At 42.2% G+C, this 16338-nt stretch overlaps 2 protein-coding genes across 5 annotated transcripts in view; one reads left to right on the top strand and one right to left on the bottom strand.

Annotated features, from left to right (window-relative positions):
* Positions 1-2524: 2524 nt before the first annotated feature.
* On the bottom strand, positions 2525-8980 carry SLC7A6OS (solute carrier family 7 member 6 opposite strand). Of its 2 annotated transcripts, XM_051974944.1 has the most exons (5): positions 8716-8973; positions 7365-7751; positions 5214-5414; positions 4271-4394; positions 2525-3586 (listed from the first exon to the last, which is right to left on the bottom strand). In XM_051974944.1, exons 1-5 carry the CDS (start codon positions 8899-8901, stop codon positions 3453-3455), a joined length of 1032 nt encoding a protein of 343 aa, XP_051830904.1. In that variant the 5' UTR covers positions 8902-8973; the 3' UTR covers positions 2525-3452. The 2 variants fall into 2 exon arrangements, with proteins under 2 accessions (XP_051830904.1, XP_051830905.1); XM_051974945.1 differs by lacking the exon at positions 4271-4394 and having other exon boundaries at positions 8716-8980.
* Positions 8954-16338, top strand: part of PRMT7 (protein arginine methyltransferase 7) — a 67880-nt gene continuing 60495 nt past the window's right edge. The window contains exon 1 of one of the 3 annotated variants that reach the window (XM_051974941.1): positions 8954-9042. Coding sequence is in view for 1 of the 3 variants with exons in the window: in XM_051974939.1 (XP_051830899.1) it covers positions 9116-9149 (34 nt within the window). In the remaining 2 variants the exon portion in view is untranslated. The other 2 variants (XM_051974939.1, XM_051974940.1) reach the window with 2 other exon arrangements.

Genomic DNA, 16338 nt, shown 5'->3' with positions numbered 1-16338 from the left:
TTGTAATTCCAGTTATGCTGTGTTTCATTTCATTTCAGTGTTCATTTATTTCATTGTGGTCATGGTCTTTCTGGTTCCATTGATTCTGATTTCATTCACATCTAACCATGTTTCTCTTGAGTTCTGTTTGCCTTTCAACACATGCTGTGTTATTCCATTATACTCATTAACCACTGTTTGTTTAGCCATTCCTCAGTCTATGGCACCTACATGAGTCTCATCCCGGCCACCACCTCTGCCATGAAGCCTTCCCTGATTCCCCGGCTGAAAGTGATCTCTCAAATTCTGGATCTCTGCTTTGTCTCTAAGATTAAACTATTCTGTGTATAGGTGTAGATGTCACCTATAGTCCATTCTAGTAGAATGTAAATTCTGTCATGGCAAGGACTATCATTTTTCTTTTTTATTATCCCAGGGCTTTACATATATTTGGTAGGCATTTAATAAATATTGATTACATTGGTAACATGTATGAGAGAAAAGTAGCTGAAAAAAGGCTTGCAAAATGCTTTCTTTAAGGGAGGCTAGAGCATCATCTGTATTTTACAAATGAGAAAACAAATTCTGAGATTTGCTCTTAGTCACAACAGTTAGTGTGAGAGCCTAATTAAAAATCAAAGTGTTTGATGCTTTCTTGAACTGGGAGACAGTTAGGAAAGGTATCAAAATGAAGTAATAGCTCACACTGATACAGAACTGCTTTTTCCTTTTACTTAATTATCACTTTAAGGGACCACTTCACTAGTTTTACCAGTACAGCTAGAAACCCATGTGTCCAATCATCCATTGATGAGGACCTATGCAATATGCTGGAATTTTGCCTTTCTGCCTTTGCATCTTTTCAGGGTGATAGTGCAACACTTGGATTGTTTCCCTTATCTTGAATCCCTTCCTATCATCTCTTTATCCAATTGATAAAGTTTATACTCCTTAGCTTTATATTTTATAATGAGTAACTGTTATTAGTTCTAGCTATTCCTAGAAATTGCAAGCCAGAGTTTTCTTGGGGTCTAGTTTCCAGTCTGAGAAAGTAAAATAATATATTTGGGGCAAAGTCAAGAAAGAGCTTTTTAGTTTGTGACCTAGAACCTTTAAGGTTGAGAACAACTTTAGCTCCTTTACTTATATGTAGTTAATCACTTGTGAACTCCATAGCACTTTTTTCTCATCAGGAGGAATCAGACTGCACCTCACAAAGTTGTAAGAGGTGCAAAGTACTTTCTAACAACCAGATGTCCAGAAATTGAAAGATGTCCTCTGGGAAATGCATGTTTTCAATCTCATTAAGTGCTAAAACACTAGCTGTTCAATAAAGACATCAAATCTCAACTCCCTCTGCAAATCTTTTTAGGTTAAAAACTACCTCCTTAAAGTCATTAAGATCATAGGATTTAGAATGGCAAAGTATGTTAAAGGTCATCCATTCTCTCCCCCCCCCCCCCCCCCCCCCCCCATTTTATAATTGAAGAAATAAATGAGGCTGAGAGATGAGGCTTTGGGAAAATGGAACCTGTAGATAATGTGTTAAATAGCTGAGCTAGGATTCCAACCTGTCTTTTCATTCTAAATTCAGTGCTTCTTCCCCCATATCACAAGTACTGCTTGTCTGGCAGTATTGCTAAGAAGAAAGGGCCCCTGGATTTGAAGTCACAAGATCTGGATCCATAATCTAGTTCTTGGCTTCCAGAAGCCTTTGATGTAGCTAATCAGCCTAACCAGTAGTGTCTCTGCAAGGTTTCATTTCTTGTGCAGGTATAATTTAAAGGATTTAACCAGAACCAAAGGCAGGGAAGCACAGTTGGAACATTTCATTTGCGAGTACAAAGTAGGGAACAGGACTTCCTTTTATATCACTGTTGCTCAGTGGTGGGATTAATAGAATTAATTGAATTTTAATCTCTAGTTTCACCTCTTTTAAAGATGCATACGTCCATTTTGACATTAGGAAAACCTCAGAAGTGAAGCATGTTCTTGATCTTTCCTCTACAGAATTTATAAAGTCATGACTAATGGCAAGTCTGACATTATTAACTCAGTTTAATCCCTGACTTCATGTTGAGTTAGTTATTACCATCCTATAGAAGGCAATTTGGGCAGAATGGTAGATGCCTCTGAAACCAAAAAAGATGTCAGGAGAAAATATCGTTCCAAGTCCAATTTCTTAATTACGGCCTGAGACCAATTAGACTTCTAATGAACTTTTTGTCCTTTTGTCTGGGGGACAATGGATTAGAAGTCAGCTATTAACCTGTGCAATCTGGCTGTTGCACCTGCTTGGGATTGTTTTCTCTACAGAATGACTTTGGGCTGGAAGTCTTATAGCTCCTTCCAATTCTTACATTCAGTGGTGCTTTGACAAACTGGAATAAAGGCAACTGTGGTTTTAAAGGGGGGATCTGAATAAATTCACTTGTAATATATACTCAGTTATACAACTTGTGCTTATGAAACCATTGTTTCTGATTTTCCTTTTGGTGAAAGCTCCCCCATAACCTTTCTCAAGGGAAAACAAAACAGACCACACTTGATCATTGCTGTTTCATTGCTAACTTTAGGGAAGGAAAAGTTGTGACATGTGATACTGAAGAGTTTTTAAGGAATATTTTCTTTCATGTTCCAAAATAATTTTTAATACAATCAGTGCATCAAATTCACATATATACATACATACAGACATATATATAGCTTCCTTGGCATTTCCATCAAATGACCCCTAACTCTACAAGCAGGATCAAAATAAGGCCACAGATGAGAAATGGGAAAGTATCAATATGGATTATTTTCACTGTAATATCTTTACAACTGGAAACCACCTTAGTGAACATGCATATGTTTTTGTTAATAAAGTGTATACTATCAGTGCAGCCTTTTGCAGTTGTTTGTGCCTTTAACACTAGAGCTCACAAAGGCCTCAGTTCAGCAGCATGAATCATGACCCGCCTCCAGCAGCAGGACGGAAGCTGGAGAAGATCAATCTTTTCCTCTGAAGCACATTAGTGATATCCATACTTATTGGCTTCAAAAGTTAACTTCTCTTCAATTATTCAATTAATTAAGATTCAATATTAAGGAAGATGTAGAGTCAGCTCTTCAAACAGAAGAAGGAAAATCATATGAAAGGGCTAAAATAAAGAGTAGGGAAATGAAAATATTTTCCGGCAGTGTCAGGTGAAAGGATTTTCTTCCCATACCAATGGGTAATACTGCTGATAGAGGTAAAGGAGCTCTGCTTTTTTTATAGGTTTTTCCTTTTCCAGCAGCACAAAATTGTCTGGAGGCCAGAGTTTGACTGGAGGGTCAAATATTTCAGAAGTGTGTTTTTCTTAATCCTTTCCCCTTTCAAGGTAAGTTATGATACTGGAACAGGGTCAATAGCAAAAAGGCATATGATGCCTATGGCCAGAGCTGCCAGAGGTCTTGTCCCAGGCAACTGGTGAATGCTTGAGTATTTCTCAATCTGAATCCAAGTCCTGAGAGCTGTCATACTCAAACTCTTTCAGCACGTCATAGGGATATTTGTTCCACTTCTTTGGTCTGATGACGCTACTTTCCTCGTCACTAAAGCTGCCATATTCTTCATCAGACCCTAGAAAAAGAATGAGAATTGATGAACACTTATAAAAGATATCCACAGATGACCAGGAATAGAAATAAAGTTTCTTTATAATTCAACAATTCAAAAATTGATGCTTTTACAGCTTAAAAAAAACTATACAATTCACTTAAACCTTACAATAACTTACAAGTAATTTTAAAGAGGAAGTAACAGGCTCAGACTGACTCCTCATTTCTGATCTGATTGTACTACTTTGGGATCGACTATGCCCTTGGGATAACTTCATTACTATAAAATCAGTCCTTGGATTCTACCTTACTAAGAACCCTGTACTTCATCCCCTCCTCCCCCCTCCTCTCCCTTCTCCCCCCTCCTTCCCCCAATTCCAAGTTCCCATAGAAGAGAGCTCAGTTCAGACATCTCCTTTCTCACCTAGCTGTATGATTATGGAAGACTTCTCTGACTGACTCTCTCTTGCCACCCTCTGCTTTGTTTGCCTGTTTAGCACAGTGCTTGGCACACAGTAGGTGCTTAATAAATACTGGCTCTGGTCACAGAGTCAGCTGTATTCTAACCATCATGTCCTGCTGTCTCTATCTACAGTGTGTAGTACAGAGCACTAGCACAGAGGAGGCAAGTGAAAGGTGCTAGATCACCAATTCATGGTGGCTATACCCAAGTGCTAGGTAAATGTGACCTCTTATTATGATTAACCTCTGGTGCTTGCTCTGTCACTGCTTCCTTCTTCCTCATCAGGGTACTCGTTACGCCAGTGATTCTCACTGTTCTCATCTTCATCATCATCGTCAATCTCCTCTGCTTGATGATCATCAGCTACCTGCTCATCTCAATATAAACACAGTCAAAATCAGAGGGTCCTAGGAAATCAGACCAAAGAAGTGGAACAATCTCTTTTCGGGGAAAAAAAACCCAAAAAACCCAAAAAAACCACTTACCTAGTCTAAGCACAGCCCTGCTGCACTGGGAGTGGGGGTGTCAGAGGGCTTAGATTTTAATCCTACTTCTGCTGCTTCTTAGTTATTAGCTCTGTGACCTTGGCCAAACCATTTTCCCTAGAGCTTATTCCCTTATCTGTGGAATCAAGACTGCTGGATCAGACCAGGGGTTTCTTAGTCTATTGCCTTTGATAATCTCGTAAAGTTTGTGGACCTCATTTCAGAATAATATTCTTAAATTCACAGGATAACAATAGAATTCAAATAAACCAAATATTTAAACACAGAAAAACAAAAATTTACCAATTCCAGGTTAAGAATTCCTGGACTAGATGCTATTTAGGGGACCTTCCTGGACTAAATCTTATGACACATTTCTATTGTCCCAAGTGCAAGACAGTCAAAAAGGATTAAAGTTTTGAACTGCAGAAATGCTGCTTTACAAGTTTTTTCAGGTGATTTAAAATAAAGATTGTGTTCTCAAACCTAGAGAAAAATTATGAGTAAAATACAAACAGTTAAGGATGCAAATTATTACTGGAGGAAATAAATGCAACAGTAGCTAGCAATTACAGAGCACTTTAAGGCTTGCAAAGCACTTTGCAAGAGTTATCTCCTTTTATCCTTACAACAAGCTTTGGAACACATAAGTTCCCGCTCTCAGGGCCCCCCTAAGCCTGCACCCATGCCGCTTGCCTTACCAGCTCCCACTCCTGACTGTATGGTTGCACAGAGAGGATGCTTTCAATCCATCCTGAGGTAAGTGTCTCCATATAGTAAATGTCATAGACATAATCATCGTCCTTCTCTCGGTGCTCAGTTCCTTTTCCATCCTTGGAGATTGATAGCCGTTCACGAATCATCTTTACTGAATTACAAAGTATCACGTCTGGATCAGATTTCTATGAGGAAAATACAAAAGAATGACTACGGTTAACATACATGACATGCCAAGAATCTCAATAGATCAAAGTGAATGAAAAACCACCTAGAATTTACCTTTTCATCCCAGAAATAAAATAACTCAAATAGCATTATAAATTTTTTTGGTTCTTGTCTTTCCCAAGATTCTAATGTCCACAGATAATTACATTATTTCTATTTTTTAGAATAGTTTTATTGCTATCTCATATTATTACCTATCATGTTTCCTTACTATATTCCTTTCTTTAGCCCCTCTAAGAGATTACCCTTATGACAACAACTTTTTGTTTTTAAAAGGGAAGAAAGCCTTTATGAACTGAAGGAGAGCAAAATAAGCAGAATTAGGAAAATAACTTTATACACTGACAACATGATAAAGACTTTAGAACTCTGATCAATGAAATAACCCATGAGTCCAAAAGAATGAAAATGAAACATACCATTCACCTCCTGCAAAGATAGTAGGCTTAAAAGAGACACACATTTTCAGATACGATCAATGTAAGAATTTATTTTATCAAACTGTGAGTCTAGATAGTGAGAGATTTTGTTGATTTTCACTTTAGAAAATTTTGCTCAATTGGTGGTGGTGAGGGCTGTTTGGAGGGAGAAGAGTATAAAAAATACTTATTACTTGAAAAATAACAAGCTCTTTTAAAAAAGGAACAAAGAAGAAGTTCTGTAAAACTAACAACTCACCCAAAAGTTCTGACCTAATTTTGGTTTATTGGTTGTTGTCCTTCATTCTCAAAGGGCCAAAAATGACATCACATGGTACAGTGTGTCCTACAATGGCTGATTAGAGCAATACTAGCTTAGAATGCTCTGCCACAAGTCAAACACCAATAGACCTTATGAACATTTCTAGTGGATTCTCTAACTTTGAACATCTCATTTTTCTCCTGAACTAATTCAATTCTGCTTTGCTCATAGAGCCCAGCCCCTTCTCTGATGAGGGCACGCCATGCTTCTGTCACCTCTGGCTCTAATTCTGTGGTGTCTCTTCTGTGGGGGGCCAAGCTTGGTTTTTGATGGGAGTACCCTAAACCAAGCTGGAAAAGTCCCTTGATGAACTGGGGCCTGGTCACTGCATAGCTTTTCTATGTTAATGAATACATTTGGTTATGTCTGCTCACAACTAATTACTGCTGTTATGTACTGGGTTTATCGGAGTACTGCTATCCACAGGCCACTCCTGGAAGTAGCCACAGCCAAGACACAAAGTCAAGAACTACAGAAGTAGGGGCAGCTAGGTGGCGCAGTGGATAGAGCACTAGCCTTGAAGTCAGGAGGACCTGAGTTCAAATCCAGCCTCAGACTTCCTAGCTATATGACCCTGGGCAAGTCACTTAAACAAAAAACTACAGAAGTAGTCTTCTCCTCTTCAGAATTCTGCTCATAGTGGAAAAACAAACAATCAAACCTGCCAGTAGCCTCAGCTGAGAAGGGTGTGTTCTGTCAGCAAGAGCCAAGCTTGCCCAACACCCAGAGAACCCTCTCCCCTCTGGAGAGGCAACCTTCTTCAACCCTGGCCCCGGGTCCTCAGCTGCTACTGTACCCCAGGGGCGGGAGGGCAGTGCTGGCGATGAAAAGCCACTCCAGACCCCGGGACAGGAGCAGCAGGAACACCAGCTAGCATCTAATTTACCCCCTACCTGAGAGGTTCCCTGCCTGAGGCAGGGGACTGATGCCTGTTATCTTTTGGGGGGCAGCCAAGCAGCTCCCTGAATAGAGTGCTGGGCCTGAAATCAGGAAGATCCGAGTTCAAATCCTACCTCAAACACTGGCCAAATCACTTGACCTTTGTTAAACCTTAAACCACCAAAGAAGGGATGAACCAGTCCAGTATCTTTGTCAAGAAAACCCCAAAACAGGCTTGTGAAGAGTCAGACACAACTAAAAACACAGTGCCATCTCAAGCATTTTACCTCGGAGCCGGAGGCAGGAATAGAGAGAGTCTCTTTCTCAGCAAGGTCCTCCTGAATGATGTCAAACAGCTGGAATTCTTCCACAGAAGAGGAGAGGACGCCTGCCATGTTGCTTCCTTTTTGGGCTGTTGGTTTGGTAGCCTCGGGAGTCAGCCTGTCCTGCTCAATCCTCTTGGCAGCTTCCACGGCCAGCAGGGTTGCCCCCACCTGCACACATGGGGCCCGGTGTTTGGAGACCAGGCGGTAGCGGTCGTCCTGCCGGCTCATCTGCTTTGCTGCAAGGAGATCCTGACGGATTCTCTGATGACTTTCTAGTGAAGGAGTCAGGGCTCTGGTGGCTTTCTCTCTGGTGATGGCTTCTCGGACATACTTCTGAACAGGCTCATCCTAAGGGAGAAGAGGGGAGAAAATGAGGACCCTCAACATCCTCACTGTCCGGAGAGTATACAGGGGAGGCTCATGAACACCAGAGGCAGGTGCAAACACTGAGGCTCAACACAATCAAGGGCCAGTCACACCTGACCTCAGGTTTTCTGACTCCCAAACCAGAGTTCCTTCTGGATATGCCCTCTCACACCGTGAGCCTTGCCCTCCTTTCTAACAGCAACAGTCAAGCACAATCTGTGACCCATTACCTAAGTCTGGTAGCAGCGCGAACGCAGCCTTCCGCCTCATAGTCCCTCACTATTCCACTGAATGGAGAGAAGTCCTTTCCTTTCCTTCTTGGACACCAAGAGCAGTCACTGAAACCACACCATTCCGTTCCATTTACAGCTTTCCTATCTCAGCTCACTTTGCTTTGCATCTAGTCCTCTGGTGCTCTCCTGAAACCCTTATGTTCATCTTTCCTTGTGATACAGTAACATTCTACTGCATATACAAACCCGGGTTTATTCTCCTGATGGCTTCTCCAGGCAGTGCCTACTACACATTAGGGATGTTTAATAATAAACGATTGTTAAATGACTTTCCAAACCTTATGTCTTGTCCCCAAAATACTAAACCAATATTTTGTTATGTAGTATTTTCCTTAACGTCCTGGAGTACCTGCCCAGCATTGGGATATTTATCTGGGTCGGAGGGCGGGACCACTAGGTCATTTAAAAACCTCCTTCCTAAGTGCTTACACCGGGGGCTGGGCCAGCTCCCCCGCCCCTGGCGCTTTCTGACTTCCGAGAACTGGGATAATTATCGCATTAATTATCTCACTTTTCAGAAGAAGTAATAAGGGCTCAGATCCCGGAAAGCGCAGGGGACAGGAGCCGAGGCCAGGCCCCGGGGCGGGACGGCCGGAGCCTGGGGGATGGCTGAGATGACCAGCCAGTCGGGCTCCCCAGCCCAGGGCCGCTACCTGGGAAGACACGGTGGCCGCCAGTTTGAAGACGTTCTCCTCCACGGGCCCCGGTTCCGGGGCCACCGCCCCCTCTTCGGAGGCTCCGCTCCGCAGCCGTTTACACGAGAGGACGAGCGCCTCGGCGGGATCCGCGCCGCGCTTCCGCCTCACTCGCAGCACCGCAGGCGCCGCGTTGGCCTCCATTGTCGTTGGCCTACTCGCCTTCCCCGGGGCATGTCGGGATTGCCTTTTAGCCCCGCCTCCGACGACGCGACGCACGTGTTTCCTCCCCGCCCCTGGGGCCTTGGTGGGCGTGGCCTAATGGGACAGGGGGCGGGACCTCAAGTAAGTCTTACTCCGCCCCCTCTCCCCCACCCCCCCCACACGTGCTTCGGAGCCGGCTGGTCGCCGGTAGAAGATGGCGCTGGCGGTAGCAGCGGGTCGCGGGGACGGTGAGACACGTAGCCAGCCGATCGACCGTTACGGTTCTAAAGCGGGGGCTGGAAGGTGGAGGGGGAGGGAGAGCGAAGAGAAAATAGTGCGCGTGCGCGGTGGCAGGCGCGGTCCGTGCGTGCGTGACTGGCCGTAGGAGAGGAGGCCGAAGCGGCGGGAGGGGAGGCAGCGCTCCCGGCCCCCGCTTCAGGCTTGTGTAGAGGAGGGCTGAGGGGTCCTCGAAAGAAAAAAGTTTAAAATACCCCCACTCACACCTCCCTGGTCCGAGTTGCTGCCTCTCCTCTCCTTTGGTCTTGTCCTCCCCGCTGCGCAAGCGGCAGAGGGAGAGTCGAGGGGATCCCTGTCTGTGGGGCCGAGAGAGCTCCCCTTCAGACCCCCTGCTAGGAAGGGGGGCCCCAGGTGGTCGGGTCCGCCCCGAGCGCGACCCCCTGTGGAGGGGGCGTGTCCGCACCTCGGCCCCTCCCCCCAGGATTTGCTTTAGGACCCTGTTCTAGGTTTGAGGAGTTCTAGGCCTGTCTAGCACCTAGATGCTAATCCCCGCTCTGCCGTTTGCCGAGGGGACCGTGGCAGGAGTCACATCAGGGGGCGCCCGCAGCCACTTCCGTAGGGGTCAGAGCCGCCTTTGCTTATAAAAATGAAGATCCCCGAAGAAGTTAAACCCCAAATTCAGCCCATTGCACGATTTTGGTCAGTGATGGGCCTTTTCTCTGCTCAACGTCCGAAGGTGCCCCCAAACCTCTGTGCAGTATCGTCCCGTTGGGATGAGGGCTTCAGGCTGGGACCTTTGAGAGTCTGCTTACTGTGTCTGGCCCCCATTAAGTCCTGCGTAAGTGCTGGAGACTGGCGCCCAGAGAGCCCCTCTAAAGGACTGGTCTGATAAAGATGCCCAGGGACTCGAGAAAGTCCGATTAAATAATACTGGGTTAGCCCCTTCCTGTACCTCTTGACCTTTGGGAGAGAGCCAAAGCAGAAAAAGGCTGAGCTGTAGAAAAGCTGTGTGGGGATATACATGTGTAAGTAAGAAAAGTTGCCTTAGGAGTGCGGGGATGACAGGGGCATTGCATCTCCCTATCTTGTGAACTTCCGATGAGACCTTAGGATCAGTTAGACATGCAGTTACATGGTGTCTCATTTGGCCAAGGTTTCCTACTTAATAAATGTTAGAGCATTTCAGGATAATGTATGTAGTAATGCTTTTGGCAAGTTTGTCTCTTTTTAGCCCATCAATAAAATTTACTGTGTGCCAAATACTGTGCTACAAAGGCAGTACAAAAGGGATACAAAGGCTAAAGGGAAACTTAGTAGCTGATTCTAGGAACTTCCATGTAAGTAAATTCACATTGCAAGCTAATGGGAGGAAAGGAGGTACACAAGGGAGAATCAAAGTGGAGCCTGTCCTGAAGGAGAACATGCTGACTGATCTTGTACCCGAGCTTTTGGCTCCCTATTGTTGGGCAGCAATACTTTTTCACCTTCTTACCAAAGCCTTTGATACTTGAGAAATCCTTAAAAACTCAATAATTTATCCATTGCCTACGTGTCCAAACTCCTTTAGGCCTTCCACAGTGTGAAACTTGGTTTTTCATACCTTTCTACTCTTCTATGTTAATCCAACTTATCAATGTGCCCCAAACATTTCATATCCTTTTCTTCTCTTCTATCTAGATTCCTACCACTTTTTAGCATTCAGCTCAAATCCCATTTCTTTCTTCAAACCATTTTTTTTTATTTTTTATTTTTTGTTGAGGCAATTTAGGTTAAGTGACTTCCTAAGGGTCACACACCTGGGAAATATTAAGTGTCTGAGACCACATATGAACTTAGGTCCTCCTGACTTCAGGGCTGGTGCTCCATCCACTATATCACCTTACTGCCCCTCCTCAAATCATTCTTTAGAAAGCTAAAAACTCTCTTTGTTCTATTGCTGTTTTCAATTTATTTACTCTTGAATTTTTTATTTAAAAAATTTTTTTATCAATATTTAACTTATCACCATCTAAAGTTTTTATTTTCATAACCAGTGTTGTGTTTCCCATTAGGTTGTAAACTTTTTGAGAGCAGAGACCATTTTACTTGTGATTTCTCAAGATGCTTTGTACACAATAGCTGCTAAGTAAATCAATTGTTGATCTATGTAATAAAGCCTTCGAGCACTTGGAAAAAGTATAGTTACGTGGTCTTCACTCCATCCCTTTGAAGAGCTCATTACTGTTGTAAAAGCCAGTACTTCAAGATATTTCTAGTGAAAGCTTGCTTCATGATGGGAAGGTGCCTTTTAGAATTCTGCATCCACTGTTTTTTAAAAATTTCTTTAGAAAATAGTATTACTATATTTACTGTATTTATATTATACACATACTATATATAATACAAATATTTTAAATACTATTTTTCCCAATTGAATGTAAAGACAATTTTCAACATTCTTTTTTAAATAAGATTTCAAGGTCCATGTTTTTCTCCTTTTCTCCTTCCCATCTCTCCTCCCCAAAATGTCAAGCAATCCAATATAGGTTATACATTATCCACTGTTTCTTGACAGAGTTCTCAAGATTTCTACAAGCTCTTCAAGAAGAAAGGTGAGAAAGCTGACCTTGACAAATATAAAGCTATGTTTGATTTTTATCTATGGTAAGCACAGACAGCCAGATTCTTGAATATGTTCATTAGTATCACTTATGTGGGAGCACAGTCAATCACATCAAGGACCTGAAATCCATAAAGTGATGCTTCTCTCCCTATACCATTAATAATAATGGTATTATTATATACAGATAACTATATAGATGAGGACTGGACCTCTGATGTCAGTGACATGAGGTGCTTTTGGTAAGGAATTCCTTTACTATTATGTGTGTTCCTTCTCTGAAACAGTCTTAATGGCCTTCAAGACTGATCTGGAATTGCCATAGACGGTCCTCAATCTTTTCTACCTCTCTGATACTGTTGGATCAGCTACCTCGAAATTTTCTCCTCTACATCAGCACATCACTCTTTCCTGGTTCTTCTGCCTCTGCCTCTGCCTGCTGACTGTTCCTTCTCTGTCTCCTTTATGGGGTCCTCTTCCAGATCATACCTATTAAACTGTGGATATCCCACAGAACTTGGATCTGGGCTGCTGCTTTTGTACTTGATGATCTCTATAAAGCTTACATAGAGCTAATTACCATCTCCTGCTCCACTTTCTATTGACTCCCAATCTTGCATCTCCAGCAGCTGCCTTTCAGATACCTGAGACTAGATTCCTTGCAGACATTTTAAACTTAATATGTTCAAAACAATTCTTTTTAAACTTACTCTGAACATTTTTTTCTTTTTTAATGGTATTTTCTTTTTCCAAATACATGCAGATAGTTGTCAATATTCACCTTGTGTTCCAAATTTCTCTCTCTCCCCTTTGCCCCTGCCAGGAAAGCAAGCAATCTGATATAGGTTAAGTGTGTGCAATTATTCTAAACATTTCTATGTTCATCATGTTGCACAAAATTCAGATCAAAAGGGAAAACCCGAGAAACACCCCCCAACCCCCAAATGGTGAAAATACTATGCTTTGATCCATATTCAGTCTCCGTAGTTCTCTTTTTGGATGTAGATACACTTTGTATCACAAGTTTCTTGCTTGTATTCATTGTTGAAAAGTCTATCCTATTTGTTCATCACATAATCTTGTTACAATGTTCTCTTGATAATCCTCACTTCATTGAGCATCAGTTCATGTTAAATCTTTCCAAGCTTTTTTGAAATCATCCTGTTGATGATTTCTTCTAGAATAATAATATTCTATAACATTCACATACCATAACTTATTTAAGCCATTACCCAACTGATGGGCATCCACTGAGTTTCCAGTTCCTTGCCCCTACAAAAGGGCTGCCACAAACATCTTTGCACAGGTGGGTCCTTTCTCCTTTTTTATGATCTCTTTTGAATACAGACCCAGTAGAAACATTGCTGGCTCAAAGGGTATGCATTTGGGCATAACAAACAAATGTGTCTTTTCACCTAAGTACTCCCCCACTTCAGACTTTCCTATATCAATTGAGGGTACCATATATCTTGACTTTTCATTATCTTTTGCCCCCCTCCTCACATCTAGAACATTGCCAAGCTTGTCGATCTCACCTCTGCAATATTCTCAGATATACCCTTCTTTTTCCTCAGGCACTGACCATTCTAGTGTAGGCCTTTATCACCTCATGCCTGAATTATTGCAATAATTGCTGGTGAGTGTCTCTTCAACTCTCTGTCCATTCCAGTGTATCCTCCATGTAGTGATTTTCCCAAGGCAAAGGTCCAATCCTTAATAAATTCCAGTGGCTCCCTGTTACCTTTAGGATCAAATACAAAATTCTTTGCTTGGCATTGAAAGCAATTTATAATATAGGTCTCCATCTTCTCCCCTTTTACACCTTGACACAATTCTTTGATTTGGTAACACTGGATCTTGTTACCCTTTGCTCCCTTCAACATGCTATTTGATTGAGTCCCCGACATTCTTGCTGTTTCACACACACACACAAAAGACCCAGTTCCAGGTGTTTGTGCTTTCTGACCCCATTTCTTCAATAATCTCTTTCCTCATAGCTACCGATCAAATTCTGCCAAGAATTAACCAAAATTCTGCCTTCTTGAGAAGCGATTTGCCTTTTGTTTCTTGTTTATGCTGAATATAGCTTGCTGTCTCCCCCATTATATTGAGAGATCATTAAGAGGGTAGAGGGGACGAGAGAAAGAAATTTGGAATACAAGGTTTTATTTCCCAATGCTTAGCACAGTGCCTGGTAATAAGTGCTTACTGATTCTGTGACTGAGAGTTTGTGATTATGAGAGATGAAATGAATTGGGATTTGAATTCAGATTTCCTGCTTGCTGAGCCAGCCTTTCATCGATTCTGCCACTTGACTTCTCCAAGTAGTCTAATCCTTTCTAAAGAAAGAGGAGGAAATGAAAGCTTGTGCTCAGGGACTGCTCAGTGGGTTAGAGATAGGCTTCCGAACTCAGGTCTTTTCTGACCCTGACTTCAGGAAAATTCTTATAACCATCCTGGCTGATTAAATAAGAAAAGAAGCACAGAGCAAATATAAAGCCCAGATGATTCTGTATTGAGCCAGAGGAAAAATTCTCTGGAGTCAGAAAGCTCTGCATTCAAATTCCATCCCTGACACTTGTAGTAATCCTGTGATGCTAGTCAGGTCACTTAACCACCTGTCTTAGTTTAAAAATGGTCAAGTGTACAGTGCTTTGCAAATCTTAAAAGCACTATATAAATACGAGCTATTGTTACAAATATTTTAAGGATTCAGGGATCAAAAAGTAAATGTTCTTTGCTGATAAAATAATGGCAGAACAGGCTAAGAATGAGTCTCCTGGTTGGCCCTCCAGCTCATAGCAGTCAAAAGCACAGCACTATTAAGAGCTAGAAGGCTGCCTTGGGTGAAGGATAGGTAAGTTTGCTGTTTCTCCATCCTTCCCCAAGGCACCCAGGAAGGGTACCTTCATTGTTTTACCTTTTCTGAAAAAATGGATTACACGGGAGAAGGGTTTGAACTGATGAGGAAGAGAAGCAACTATGAAAGTTATTTGAAGTTGGAGGACTTTGAAAATGTGGAGGTGAGATTGAATTTGGAAAGAGGACAAAATGGGAGGACTTGAGAAATTGAAGGGGGAGAAGTGTTGGAGCTTTAAGTATCCAAGAAATAGACAAGAGGAACAGAAGAAGGTGAAAGATCTAAGAAGAAACAATAGAAGGATCTAGTTGAAGAAAAAAGTCTTTGTTAAGACAAAATAAAAAGTGAGAGGGATGAGGGTTTGGTGGTCAGAATGATTAGAAGTACTGAAGGTGTGTAAAAAAGGTTGACATGAGGAGACTTCTGGAGCTGACATCACAGCACTTCCTGGGGGTGTCACAAAAAGTACAGACTGAGCATCTCAGCAGAGAGAATTCTGGAATGATGTGCCCAGATACTGGAATGTCTTCTACATGATCTAAGAATGTTTGCCATAGTACTTGTTCCCAACCTTTTCTTCTCTCATTCTCCACTTTTACAGGGGATGAGCAAGCCTTCCTGAGTATTATTTAGCCCATCTGGCCTGAATTCCCTCAGCCATCCTTCCCTGTTCCATAAAAACTTTTCAACATCATTGCACGATTTTTTTTTCCCTTCCCTGATCATAGAAGGAGGATCTATCTATAGACACCACTGAGACTTGTACCTTTGAGTCTGTTCTCTTCTTGTTTAATTCTTGGACCTGGACCTGGCATTGGCTCTCTCTCATGTTTCTCTAACCTCCCCTTTTCCCTTGGCTTCTCTGCCTGCACACTGCATGTGGATAGTTTTCTCAATCTTTTAAGGAAAAAAAAAAAGCTTCCTTTGATTCTTCTAATCTCTCCAGTTCTTGTGTACCTCAACCCTTTCATTACTAAAGTTCTTTCAAATATTTTCTTCCCAGTGCTTCCATTTCCTCATATATTTTGCCTTCCACACTGATCATGACACTGAGATTTTTTCTCCAAAGGTCACGAATAAATTCCTGATGAGCAGATCTAGTGTACTCTTTTAAATCGTCATCCTCAAATTGATTTTGACTTAGCCATTCTTTACTAGTACCTCCCATCTCTGTTGGTTGCATAGATTCTATACTCCCTAGTCAGTAAATCAATCAGTAAACATTTATTAAGTGCCTACTATGTGTCAGGAATTGTATTAAGTACTGAGATAAAAAAGAGGCAAAAGACAGCTCCTTCCTTCAAGGAGCTTGAATGGGGGAAATGACAAACATGTTCAAATAAGTTGTATAAGAAATAAATAAGAAATAAGAATTGGAAAGTACTAGAATTAAGAGAGCTTGGGATAGGCTTCCTTTAGAAGATGGAATTTTATTTGTTACTTAAAGAAAACCAGGAAGTAGAGAGGGGGAGAGAAAATATTCCAGATATGAATAAGCCAGAGGCCAGTGTCACTAGATTGAAGAGTATGTTAGGGTATAAGGTGTGACAAGACTGGGGAGATCAGAGGAGACCAAGAGAAAAATGAAGGGCTTTGAATGCTAATATGAGTGCTTACATTTGCTCTTGGAGGCAACAAAGAGTCACTGGAGTTTATTGAGGAGTGGGGTGACATGATCAGACCTATGCTGTAGTGGCTGAGTGGAGGACAGCTTGCCTGGAAAACAGACTTAAGGCAGGCA

Source organism: Antechinus flavipes, chromosome 2 (genome assembly GCF_016432865.1).
Source record: "Antechinus flavipes isolate AdamAnt ecotype Samford, QLD, Australia chromosome 2, AdamAnt_v2, whole genome shotgun sequence".
In the NCBI taxonomy this organism is placed as follows: domain Eukaryota; kingdom Metazoa; phylum Chordata; class Mammalia; order Dasyuromorphia; family Dasyuridae; genus Antechinus; species Antechinus flavipes.
This window is presented reverse-complemented; position numbering and strand designations above follow the sequence as displayed.